The sequence below is a fragment of the Mus pahari genome, chromosome 16 (genome assembly GCF_900095145.1).
Source record: "Mus pahari chromosome 16, PAHARI_EIJ_v1.1, whole genome shotgun sequence".
NCBI classification, from domain to species: Eukaryota; Metazoa; Chordata; class Mammalia; order Rodentia; family Muridae; genus Mus; species Mus pahari.
Window position 1 is genome coordinate 52609150 of NC_034605.1, and position 13039 is coordinate 52622188.

At 47.6% G+C, this 13039-nt stretch overlaps 1 protein-coding gene across 1 annotated transcript; it reads left to right on the plus strand.

Moving 5' to 3' along the window:
* Nucleotides 1-747: 747 nt before the first annotated feature.
* LOC110333695 (sperm motility kinase X-like) lies at nucleotides 748-5669 on the plus strand. The gene is made up of 2 exons (XM_021215377.1): nucleotides 748-2209; nucleotides 5473-5669. Exons 1-2 carry the CDS (start codon nucleotides 748-750, stop codon nucleotides 5667-5669), a joined length of 1659 nt encoding a protein of 552 aa, XP_021071036.1.
* Nucleotides 5670-13039: the final 7370 nt, after the last annotated feature.

Here is a 13039-nt window from a genome sequence, read left to right on the forward strand (position 1 = left end):
TTTTTTTTTTTTTATAATTTCTTCATTAATATTTCAACCACATTGCTTGTTATTTATTTAGGTTTTTTTGTATGCTCTTGTTCATTTTTGGCAGGCCGTATGTGTTTAGAAATGTGTCCATTTTATCTAGCTTTACAATTTAGTGAAGTATAGGTTTACAAAGCATTCCCTAATGATTCTTTAGATTTTAGTCCTATGTGCTACCATCTTGCTTTCTTTAGGGTCTACTTTTTTTTTTTTTTTATTTTTCGAGACAGGGTTTCTCTGTGTAGCCCTGGCTGTCCTGGAACTCACTCTGTAGATCAGGCTGGCCTCAAACTCAGAAATTCGCCTGTCTCTGCCTCCCAAGTGCTGGGATTAAAGGCGTGCGCCATCACACCCGGCGTTAGTGTCTACTTTTATTAATGTGTGCCTTCCCTCTCTTAGTTTGGGCAATGGTTTTATCAGGTTTGATTATCGTTTTAAGTAACTCGCTCTGCTTCTTTAACCCTTCAAGTTACTCTTGGATTCTAGATCATTGATTCCAGGTTTGATCTTTATCATACCTTGTCACCTGATGTTTTCGGGTTCTGTGACCTTGGAGTGCATCTCGGGTTGTTTGACGTGGCTCTGATTTTGTGATATAGGAATTTGTAGCGATATGCTTTCCTCCTAGACCTGTTTCTAATTTTAAATAATCTGCTCTTGTCAGGTGTTGTCAGCGGAACCCCCAAGCAGCTTGCAGGCAAGGGAAGGGAGGAGGGGACGATGCAGCTGGAGCGGGAGGCCAGCCCCCCTGAAGAGGTGACCCTCACCGATCATTACATGATCCTCAGGACCCTGGGCAAAGGCAGCTTTGCCGAGGTGAAGCTGGCCTGCCACCTCCACACAGGGGTTTGGGTGGCTGTCAAGGTCCTGGAAAGGGGTGAGAAGAATGACTCTGTTATCATGACTGAAATCGACATCATTAAGTCCCTGGACCACCCAAATATCATCAAGCTGTTCCATATCATTGAAACCAGAGAGCACACATACATGGTGATGGAGCATGCTGCTGGGGGAGACCTGGTGAGCCACATCGAGAAGGTGGGCTGTCTGCAGGAGGAAGAGACCCACCGCATCTTCACACAGATGGTGTGTGCCGTCAACTACTGCCACGAGAACAGCATTGCACACAGGGACATCAAACCGGACAACATCCTGCTGGATGGCAGAGGGAGTGTCAAGCTGTGTGACTTTGGCCTGGCCATCAAAGTCACATCCGGGCAGAGGTTCAAGGGGTTCTGCGGCACCCTGGAGTATTGTGCTCCGGAGATTTTCACTGACGTGGAGTACGATGCGCAGGCGAATGACATCTGGAGCTTGGGGGTGGTTTTGTACACGATGGTGACAGGGCGCTTCCCATTTGAGGCAAAGACCTATTCCCAGATGAAGGAGAAGATGCTGAACCCCAAGTACTCCATCCCACCCATGCTCTCGCCACACATTGCAAACCTCATCGTGCAGTTGTTCACTGTGGACCCAGACCAGAGGCCCAAGATCTGTGACATTATGCAGCACCAGTGGCTCAGGGGCGGTGAAGACCTTTCCAAACTGGCATCTTCCTTGGAGGCATGTCCCAGCAACCCAGCCCCCAGCATTGTGGTGGCTATGTGGGCAATGGGTTACAGTGCCAAGGACATCAGGGACTCTTTACGTGAAAAAAAATTCAATAACATCATGGCAACTTATCTAATTTTAAAACACCAGTCACCCTGGGGGGACAACACTGGGCACCAAACGAAGCCTGTGCCACATGTTGCCATGATACCCAAAGGCCCGCCCACTTTCCATCTCTCCCTAAAGAGGACAAGGAGCGAGTCTGCTCTTCACATCTTCACCCTGACAACCAGAGGCCATGTGGCTGACAATGCCAAGCTTTCAAGGAAGAAGGGCGGCAAACGTCCCAGCATGCCAGACGTCCCGTGCTGCCAGCGGATGAGAACTCTTCTTTCTGACACACATCCCTGGGACGTTCCCGTAGCTGCTCAGCTCATGAACAGCAGCTTTTGGGAGACCAGCATGACCTCCAAAGGTGTGTCCTTAGATAACACATCCTCAGAGGATATTTTTTCTGAAATACCCTACAGAGCACCCCACCCACCACGCACCCAGAATATGCCATTTGGAAAGAACTCTGGGGACGCAGCCTGGAATGTGACCGCCAACGGCATATATGAGAATAACAGGCGTGAGTCCCATCAGGAAACATCTTCTGGAGAAAAGTTCTCAGGTGCCCAAGCGCAGAGCTCAAAGACAGGCTCTTCCCACAGTCTACACCAAGGCTGGAAGAGGGTTAAGAGGAGGATGGGGAATTGTGTGCGGAGACTATGCTGTTGCCTGCCAGCCCAATAAACAAGCCAGGTTTTCCAGAAGAAAGTGACTCCAGTGGAGGGGGAAGGCAACGGAGTCACACAAAACGTGGTACGTGGGGTGACAAAGGTGGACCGGGGCATTTATTATTTATGTATTTCTACTGCCACTTACAATTGGTCACATGATAACTATGCCGTTTGTGGGGCATTCAAATGAACACCTCCGTGAGTTCAGAAGGCACAACCCCAAAGCATCACCTGCTAGTGTGAGCTGAAAGGGTGTAGTCAGAGACTGCCAGCCGAGGGTGAGAGGCTGCAGAGGCAGTGGGAAGGGGTTGTCTAAAGAGGTCACATGCTCAGAAGGGGGGACTCAGTGGGAGAGCTGTGTCACAGCAGTGTGAGCCACAGTCAAGTCCTGTGTTCTTGGAAGTCATTGAGAGAGTCTGTGTGTGTCTGTCTGCTTTTAAGCGTTGGGCCTCTGTGTACGCTGACGATGGGGATGGAGATCAGCCTCTTACAGACTGAGACAGCTGCACCAGGAGCCACGTAGGAGGGGCAAGTGGCGGTGTGACTGCACGTCCATCACAGAGGCCTCTGTCCTACCATGGAGGTAAGCAAACAGGAAATCTGAGGGATGAAGGCCTGGGGCTAGACTTCCACAGTGGCCTGCTCAGAGCAAAAGTGTGAGCCAAAAGGATGGCCAGAGCTGCCTAAGGGCAAGAAGCCCCCTTGTGCCCCATTGGGGAGGAGAGGGGAGGCAAGAAGAAGGCATTTGCCAAGAGAGACACACAGCTTTCTGCTCTGCAGGTCTGTCTTTCCCTTTCAGGTTTCTGGGCCCCGTGAGGTAGTTTTTCATGTGGGGGAAGAGGAACCTGTGATCCTAGGTTGGCAGATGGCCCTGATGGGCTATGTGGGCTAACAGGATGGATGTGGTTTTAGCTCCATGGGGTTCCTGTACCCAGGGACTTGGAGCAGAGCCTAGCTTGGGAACCCCGATCTGTGCAGTGTCCCCAAGGTCAGCTGCACTGCCTCCCTGACTTCCCCTGACTGCTATTGCTTTTGCTACATGTCCCATGTCCCCGATTCCCTCCCAAGCCAGAAGACTGGACCCCCACTGCATGCTGGTCCAACAAATCAAGAAAGGAAGGGCTCTTTTGTATGATGACTTTTTTTTTTTTAAATTTATCACAACCAAGTCTGTCTTTTGCCTGACAGGACAATGCCAGCAAGCCGAAGAGAAAAAAATAAATGTCTGTCCGTTTGGCTGGGCCTCTGAGTTGACACTCTGCTTCAGAAAGGTGAGTGGGCCTTGCCAGGCCTGTGGCACAGTGGTCTCATGCAGCACTGCTGGTAGCTACTGAACTCAAGTTATCGCCAGTGCTCACCTTCGGGGCCAGGCCAAGATGGAAACCTTGATCAGCACTGGGCTGGGAGTTTGAGCCAGTCACATCAGCTGTGTTCTTGTTGTGTGTGTGTGTGTGTGTGTGCGCACGCGTGCATGTGTTGTCTGCTGTGCTGTAGGCACCTTCCGAGTGGAGCGCTTCTCCCTGAATGCAGAGCAGGGGAGCATAAGGCTACCGAGGCCAGGCTACCTTGATCCCAATCACAGCTGTTACCTCCCCTGCCTTACAGAGAGGAGCAAATGTTACTGAGAGAGAAGGCAGTGGTGCAGCTTTGGAGGGACCCTGGGGCCATTCGGGCAGGTAGTAGGTAGCACATCTCCTCTCTGATCCTGTCCCCAGCTCAGAGGAGAACCTTGTATTGACAAGGGTGAACAACCTCCCCCTGGTACCTATGTGGGCACGACAGCCGAAGAACATCTATTCTGCAAAAACAACTGGCATGCAGGGGTCAGCCATTCTTCAAAATAGCGAACCCAGACAAAGGCAATGCAGGCCTTCTTAGAGGGAACCAGAGAAACTCTCTAGAAGGACTAGGTAATCTCTAATGTGATTGGTAGGGGCCAAACAGTGACATTACTTTAACTTTGATTGGTTACTATGTTAGTTCTATATTTGGAGAGCAGGTTAAGTAATCAACATTTCACTGGTGGGTTCTAGGGAGGCCACAGAGGTCAGCTTCTGATTGGCTTGTGCCAGGAGGTCAGTGGTCTGCATTCCTATGTTGTGAACGTTTAACCACAGGATGAGATAGGACTGCCCAGCACAGATGGCCCATCCTTGACTATTTCCCCATTCTTGGGCTGTTCCTGGAACTGGTGACCTACTGCCTAGTTCCTGGGACCAGTGGCTTTCTTTCTGAAATCAATGGAGACAAATGGGGTTTATGCTGTCCTGTCACCAGTGGCCACCAAATCTATCTTCTTTGGATTCCAGAACCATGAAAACAGGTGAGCCTCACAGCCTAGCACAGGAAACAGGTCAGAGATACTGAACAGCTGGCTCATGGGGCCAGAACAGGTTTAGGTGAGCAGGTAATTACTGAGTCAGGCCTTTAGTCCTACTGTGTATTCATGATGCCAAGGCCCGGGCAAGGAGGAGCTGTGTCTTTTGGCTCCCAGTCACGTGTCAGGCTCCCAGGAAGCTCAGTCCAAATGAACCATGGGCTCTCACACCAGCTAGTAGTCTGCCAAGAAGATGGTGGGTCTCGGGGATGCAGAAGAGACACTACCCAGGAGGTAGTGACTCTTGGTGACTTCCTATGGCATGGTTGTTGTCTATCTCTGCTGTTCTGGAAAGTGTTGTTGCCTTTGCTTCCTGAGAGAAGTAGTCAGCTGAGGAATGAGCCCACGAATCCAGCACCCACACCCACAGTTTGCACATCTCTCACTGCTGGAGGGAGCAGGTGGGGTTACCTCATCCTATGGTATTACAGTCACGTCCACCTCACTGGGGAGGACAGCGAGTCTCAGGGATGCTTGGTAGCTTACTCTTCAGGATAAAGGATGTTTGGTCAGGGCAGCTTGAGTTGTGAGCCACACCTTTTAGCCCCAGCCCAGTATGGCAGCAACTTTCTCCTCTCGATTCTGTAGCTGTTCCACATGCTCTGTTGTGGAAGATTATTTTCAGGGTGTCTTCAACCTGCTCAGCTGCACAAGTGTGAGGTGAGCAATCAGAGAACAGAGTGCCCAAGTCTAGGTACTGTGGATCTGGAGCTGTTCCTGCTCATCTGTTCATAGAGCCGCTGCCGGAGCTGCAGCAGTTCCAGGCAGGCCAGTTCACTCTTCCAGACAGAGGGCTCCGAGCTGGCCTTGCTGGTGTATTCAAGCCAGAGAAGCAGCAGTTCTGTATTAAAGAAAGCACAAAGGAAACCTATACAGGCACTGTAGTCCCCTTTAACCCCAATGCCATGTGTAACAAACTTGCTGTTCGCTGAAGAGTCCATAGACGGTGGCCCTGGAGAATGTGGGGCTTTCTGCCCTCTCCTCCATTTGTCTTGAGTTCCCTTCCTTTAAGTACTTGGTTACTTCTTATAACATGACATGTAGACAGGAGTTTTCTGACCTGAGCCTGTGCTCCCCACTGTTACCAGTGATAACAGAGAACACCTCCCATCTTCCCTTTTAGCAAGTTCCTGAGGCCCTGAGCATGCTCAGTGTTGTCCTGGGTGATGATGTGGTCTCTCTTCCAGCATCCAAGCAAAGACCCGAGCCTCTTCCAATTCTCCACAAAGTCTGGGGTCTGCAGGTAGGTCCTCTTGGGTAGGCTTCCCAGTGCCCTTGATTTGATCCTGTGTATATTTCACATTGCAGGGTCACTCACATCTGTCTGACCTCACAAATGCCCCAGAAAACCTGTTTGAGCAGTCTAAGAAAGTGTTTCAGTGGAGGCTTGAGAAGTGAGTGCATGTCTGTGCCCCGTTGCTGGACTGGCTCTCCTGAGGACAGTGACCATGGACTCCCAGTTCCAGGCCACAAATGCTAATGTGAAGATGGAAACTCCCAGTTCCAGGCCACAAATGCTAATGTGAAGATGGACCTCCAGGTACTCTCGCTGGTATCACATAGATAGAATTTGCAATACAAAAAATGCTGTGGTCCTGAAGTAGAAACCCAATATAATTTGCATTTATAACAATGTAATGCATGCCTGAGAGAAATCTAAAGGGATATAGAGTCTTAGATGCCCTTCTTCTTTGGCAGCACAGTTGTTCAGGCGACATCTTTTGAATTTCATCTGTAGACTTAGCAGAATGACAGTCTGATGCCCAACACATCACATGGAGCAAGCCACTAGGCTTAGACCAAGAAGAGATGGCAGGCGATAGAAGTGAGTCCTCAAGATTGTGCCCTTGAGCTTCCAGCACTTACCAAGAGCCTCAGTGACACAGCAAGTGCTAAGGGGAAAGGACAGAGACCTGACACATGGAAGTGACCATGGAGCCCAGCCGCAGACCCACCTAAATGACTAAAACAGTTTCACATGGAAGCTGTTAAAGTCATAGAAGAAGCCGTTCTTGGAAAGTAGAAAGCCCAGAGCTGCCATCCCCACTCCATGTACACTGCTGGATGTGAGCACATCCTGCCACTGTCCCATGAACGCTGCTGGGCACCAGGCCTTGCAGGACACCCCACATTGCCCCAGTACCCACTGCAGGCCCTAAGGGACTCACCCACTTCTATCTCATTTACACTGTTTGGTGTCAGGTTTTGGCTGAGACATGTCTCCCCTCTTACCCACATGTACTGGCTAGTTTTGTGTCAACTTGACACAGCTGGAGTTATCACAGAGAAAGGAGCTTCAGTTGAGGAAATGCCTCCATGAGATCCAGCTGTAAGGTATTTTCTCAATTAGTGATCAAGGGAGAAAGGCCCCTTGTGGGTGGGACCATCCCTGGGCTGGTAGTCTTGGGTTCTATAAGAGAGCAGGCTGAGCAAGCCAGGGGAAGCAAGCCAGTAAGTCACATCCCTCCATGGCCTCTGCATCAGCTCCTGCTTCTTGACTTGCTTGAGTTCCAGTCCTGACTTCCTTGGTGATGAACAGCAGTACGGACGTGTAAGCTGAATAAACCCTTTCCTTTCCAACTGCTTCTCGGTCATGATGTTGTGCAGGAGTAGAATCCCTGACTAAGACACCACAACAACCCCCACTCTTCCTAGGTATCAAAGTCTCTGCTGCCTGTCCACACCTGCTCCTCTCAGCAAACATAGGACTCAGGACCTGTGGGGCATGTCTTCCCTTTGCTGACGCTTCCCAGTAGCACTGCCAGTTAAAGGCTCTACTTGACATTTCCTCCCCCAGTGTTCTGCTAGGTATTAAGCCCTGCTGGACACCCTCCTCCAGCCCCATAAACCCTCTTGTCTGTCTCAGGTCCTGTTGGACATTGCCCTAAATGTTGAACATTTCCTGCCATGCTCCCCAGTGCAGCACCTCGTTGCCCCTAAAATGCAGTTGCTTTTCAGACCATGCTGAACACCCTGTTTCTGCCCTGCAGTGTATGTGGAGGCACAGTGGGGTGGACTGCAACAAGGCCTGGCACCCAGCAGTGCCTGTGTGGTGCCAGTGACAGGGTAGGGGAGAGGGAATCCATCATTACTAGCAGGGTGGTGGGCTACAGAGCTTGACCCCTAGCAATGAATGTGGGCTTCGCCTGCATCAAGGCAGGGGGATGCTATCTATCATGGTCTGGTACCCAGATGTGTATGTGGGTAGTGTTGCAGTTAGGGTAGGAAAAAACAATATCTAGAATGTATATATTCCAGTGCCAGAGGGGTGTATAGCAGTGTACATTGAATGGAAGCAGGACTGGGGTGCCTAGCAAGATCTTACATATAGTACTTAACATGGGATGGAGGCCAGGGGTGAATATGAACGAGGCACTGATGGATTCCTTGTCCCTGGCTGCCAGTCCCTCCCCCATTGCTATGTATCAGGCTCTACTGAATACCCCTCCCCACCTCTATCCAACATACAAGTCAAGGTATCTTGTCCTCCTGGACAACCCCTTTGCCGTGTCATATGTGCTACTAGGTTGAGGCCTTGGTGGTACCCACTATAACTCTTCAGTCACCTCTAGCAATCAGGCTCTGCTGGACACTTACTACACCCACATAAACACTGTTAGGTATCTTGAGTTTCTGTACACCACCCACTCCACCAGACATACAATGCTCAGTCAGTATTGAGCCCTGCTCAACAGCACCTTCCATGGTCCCACACACATTGCTAGGTGACAAGACATTTCCTGGGGAGACACAACATTCACAGCTACTCATCCCAGATAGGGATCCTCTGACAGACCCAAGTATGGATATGACCAAAGGATGGATACAACCAAAGTCCCACTTGGTGAACCAGTGAGTTTTCTTGGTGTTACTGACAGGGATATGGGCTACTTACAGGAACAGAAATGACTCAAAGGCAGCCAGCTGTATCACCAAAGCTCACCTCAGCATGGGTGACTGCTGGGGGCCAGCTAGGGTATCCAGGTACTGAGGCAGGCAGTGGAAAAGGGGAGTATGGAATTGGTGGGTGTGCCCAAAAGCTGCTTACTTTTGGTCATTTCTGCTTTAACTCTTTGCTGTTCTGTGGTCAAAAGCTGCTGGCTTCTGACAACCTCATGCCTGCTGATAGCAGTAGGGGATTAAGAAAAAAAAAAAAAACGTGGGCTGGAGAGATGGCTCAGCAAGTAAGAGCACTGACTGCCCTTCCAAAGGTCCTGAGTTCAAATCCCAGCAACCACATGGTGGTTCACAACCATCTGTAATGAGATCTGATGCCCTCTACTGGTGTGCCTGAAGACAGCAACAGTGTACTCATATACATAGAATAATTTTTAAAAAAAGGCTTAGTTATCTGAGCTCTTTTCTCTGGTTCAAGGGCCCCTCTCTGGCTAGGCAAGAGAATTTGTTAACTCTTTGTGAGCCAGAGGGAAAAGAAAGAAAGGGAGAAAGTCATTCACACACACACACACACACACACACACACACACACACACTGACACTTTGGCCTGGCCTGATCACCTGCTTCATCAGTTCCATAAGTGTTCATGCATACTTACATACATACATACACATATACCTATACACATGTATGTACATGCATATAGACAGACATATACATATATACATTTGGTGGGAGGAGCAGAACCTCCATAATATATTTCTTCTCTCTGGCAATTTATACCTTCTTAGACAAAAGTTCTTTTAAAAAATCACCTCAGAGATAAAATGTTACACAAAGGGGAGTTACAGAAGGATGCCCGTAGTAAGTTCTAAGCAGTGTTTCATCCTGTAAGTGCATTATAAATTCAGAGCAACAGTTTCCCATGGCCTTGCTTTATCACAGTGCGCACCTGTGTCTCCATCCTTGCACCTGACCTAGAATGAATGTTTTTCTTTGATCACAAATCTGCCCCAAGCCTGTTTCTCTTCTTAGTGTAACGTATGAAAACGCACTGTATTCCTTATTCTGCAGCCTTTGCTTACCATTCTACGAGGAGGGGGCACATTCTATTCTCGATACTAACTTTATTACATCTCTCTGGTATAACAACTCAAACCATCTCCTTAAACTTTCTTCCTAAAATTATTTGAATCAAATCAGGAATTTTATAAAGTCACTGATTCATCTAGACAGCATTAATTTATAAAAGTACATCTTCATGTTGATCTGCAGGAACTTCTCATGAGATTCCTTCGACTTCTTGCCACTTCTGCTGCCTCGCCTTGGGCCTTGCAGTTTCTTCAGGATTGAACTGAAGCTCCTGAATCCTATTTAGGGTTTGCTATGGGACTGAACTGCTGGCATTCTGACAATGAAGATTTCTGAACAGGTCTACTTACCCCATGTTCTAATAACATCCCCCCCGCCAGTACCTCTGGTGGGTGGTGGGCTAGAGGAGAGGTTGAACCCTTATTAAATTAGGTTGGAAAAATTTATGGCTACAATGTTCATTCATATGAAGATCAATAATGAAAATGAGCAAATTTGACAAGTAAAAATACAGAATGTACAAATTGAGAAAAAAAAGGAATACCAGGAAGTGGAATGGAGTTAATTCCGGTGTTCAAGGAAATAAACAGATTAACAAAAGGCCTTTATGTTAAATGGAATAAAGAGACTGGTGACCTCAGGGTGAGACCCCAGCCAGCATGCTGTGAGTAGCCAGTGAAGTCACCTCTGGCCATGGTTAGGTCCTGGCCCATGCTGCCACCCAGGACCATGTCTGGGTCCATGGCCCTGAAACTATGGTCCTTTGTTACCACCAAAGGGCAAGCAGACATCCGTGGTCTAGGTTGCCACCGGGGGTCATGTTGATGTTTGAGGGTTGTGCAGAGCTGTCCCACCCCTCACCGGAGAGCTGGCCCTGCCCCTTGCCAACTGCAGTACTTGGAGAGTGTTTCCCCACCCCCACCCCTCCTTGCCCAGGAAGCACGGTAGAGCTCCCTTTAGATGGAATAAAGGGAATGGTAGTTAACATTATGGTTCTGAAAAGTCAAATCACCCTCGCTCTGTCCTCTTCACCCCTACTAGGCTCCATTAGCCTTCTCTATTATCTGCACAGCTTGCCTACTGGGCCACAGCCCCTCAGATGGCCACCCACACAGTTTGGCAATTTTGTAGCACTCAGGGATGCCTAAGATGCCTCTGCAGGCAGAGACTCTGTGAGGCTACTGCTAGCAATCGCCCACCAGACACCTGCTGAGATGGTGGTCTGTGGAACTGAACCCAACTAGCAGGCTTCTGACTTAAGGGAATGGCCCCACGCCCTGGCCAAGAGTTCCTCTCAAGTCTTGTAGACTCCCTTTTCTTTGGATTGGACAGTGTTCAGTCCTTTTACTGTAAGCAAATACTCGACAGACACATGTATTGTCTTCCCACATTAAGATTTGGATTAGAAGTAGATCTTCCCACTTCAAATTTAGCAGAAATTCCTCACGGGTGTGCCCTCTGTTTGGGAGGGGGTTTTAGTTAGTTCTAGATTATTCAGTCTGACAAGATTAATCATCATAAGCCCACCCCTTTTCAACTTGACACATGATCATGTCTTCCTATGCCATGACTAATTTCCAAATGAAAACAACATCCAGGTCATATTTAACCAGCTCATAATTATTTCTAATGTGATATAACTATCCGTCATACAACCACAAACATATTATAAATTTAGGATAGGTGGCAATGTCTGGAGGGACATTCTTTTAGTACCTCACATTTAAATATAACCATTGATATTCTCTTAAATGATGTTAGGTCACATGATAAAGACATTGAAGAAAATGTCTTATTTAAAACACAAATTATCTGTACAAACACACCCATAACAAAATACAACAGAAACTCTCATGTCAGTTATAATCCTCTTTTCTACAACTGGTCATGGGGCCTTAGCTGATATTTATAGCTATCTACCTCCCTCTACTACCCCATTCTGTATTCCTCTACCCTTGGCAAGCACCTCAGCAGGTCTTAGCTCTTCCTGATCCAGTGATCTATACCCATTCTTTTAAAACTGTACAAAGTTCCATACTAAATCTAGAATCTTCACTCAGAGGGGCCCATGTCAATAAATGTAACCTTAACCTGGTTTCTTTTCCTTCCACCATTATCTCACACCATTAAAATCCAGTCCCACAGATATTGCTTGAGCTCCCCAGACGTCTGCTTGAATGAATTAACAAACTTATTAAGCTCCTTAGTAGGGTAGTTCCCTTCCTCATGGTCTACACTTTCTATGTCCTCTCTAGATGCTGGCTTTGCATTAAATATGGTTAGAGGTTTAGAGGCAACTATTGGTGGGCTTGGGGGACATTAGTACAGTCTTACCTGACATTTTCTTAAGAGAAAGTCACTGCTGGTTTATAAGACAAAGATTAATTTCCTCAGTCACAGTTGAAGATGGCAATCTTTTAAAGGGTGGGGCTGAGCGTAGAGAGCCTGTTTCTTCAGGTCAGATAAACCCTTGAGAATCTGAGGGTTCAAAATTCTCATCTTCAATAGGATCTTTGTATCCCAAGTTTTGGATCTCATTCTTTACCAGTTAATGCTCTTATTTTAACTCTGAAAACCTCTAGAGTTGGGACTTGAAATTTTGCTGTTTCTATCAACTTTATAATGAGGGTTTAGGCCTGATTTTCTGCAGCTTGGGTTGTGTGACTGTTGGAGAGAAGATTCTCTTCCAAGGTACACTTAGAAACCTTTTGACTATTTATGTGCATCTGGATCTGGACAATTTTATCACTAAGTTCACTGTGGTTTTTCATGGCGCATATCTCTGTCTTTTGTCAGTTTATCCAGAGATGCTAAGAGCAACCAACCAGCACCATCATTTTCCTTATTTTTTCACAAACTGTCAGAAGTTTTAAACCCAGAGTCACCAAATATGTTGCCACCCTCAACTGATGAATCAGGATAATCAAATGCATTTATCTCCTTACGTTTGTAGTATAGTTCACACCACGGGCTTTCGGTATTCTCTAAGATCCTGGGAGAGGCTTCAGTAACTGTATGTGTTGGCAAACTGGAAAGACTATTCCAGATATTTAAGATTTACTCATATACTTTTGTCATTTTAGAACCACATGTCTGGTGCCAAAACGAACATCTCTATCTCTCTGTAACTGTCTATCAGTCCGTCTGTCTGTCTGTCTGTCTGTCTATTTAGGATTTATTTGAATGACTTATAGGTTGTGGTCCAGTTAATCCAACATTGCCTGGCAATGGATGGAAGGTCCAGGAATCAATCAGTTGCTCAGTCCACAAGGCTGGATGTCTCAGATGACCTTTAGTACACGCTGGAATCCA

Bases quoted from the DNA above. Each gene is read 5' to 3' on its own strand.
- LOC110333695 (XM_021215377.1), top strand. From the start codon at position 748: ATGCAGCTGGAGCGGGAGGCCAGCCCCCCTGAAGAGGTGACCCTCACC. The intron at 2,210-5,472 runs GTGAGTCCCATC...ATCTGTTCATAG, and splicing joins CATATATGAGAATAACAGGC to AGCCGCTGCCGGAGCTGCAG.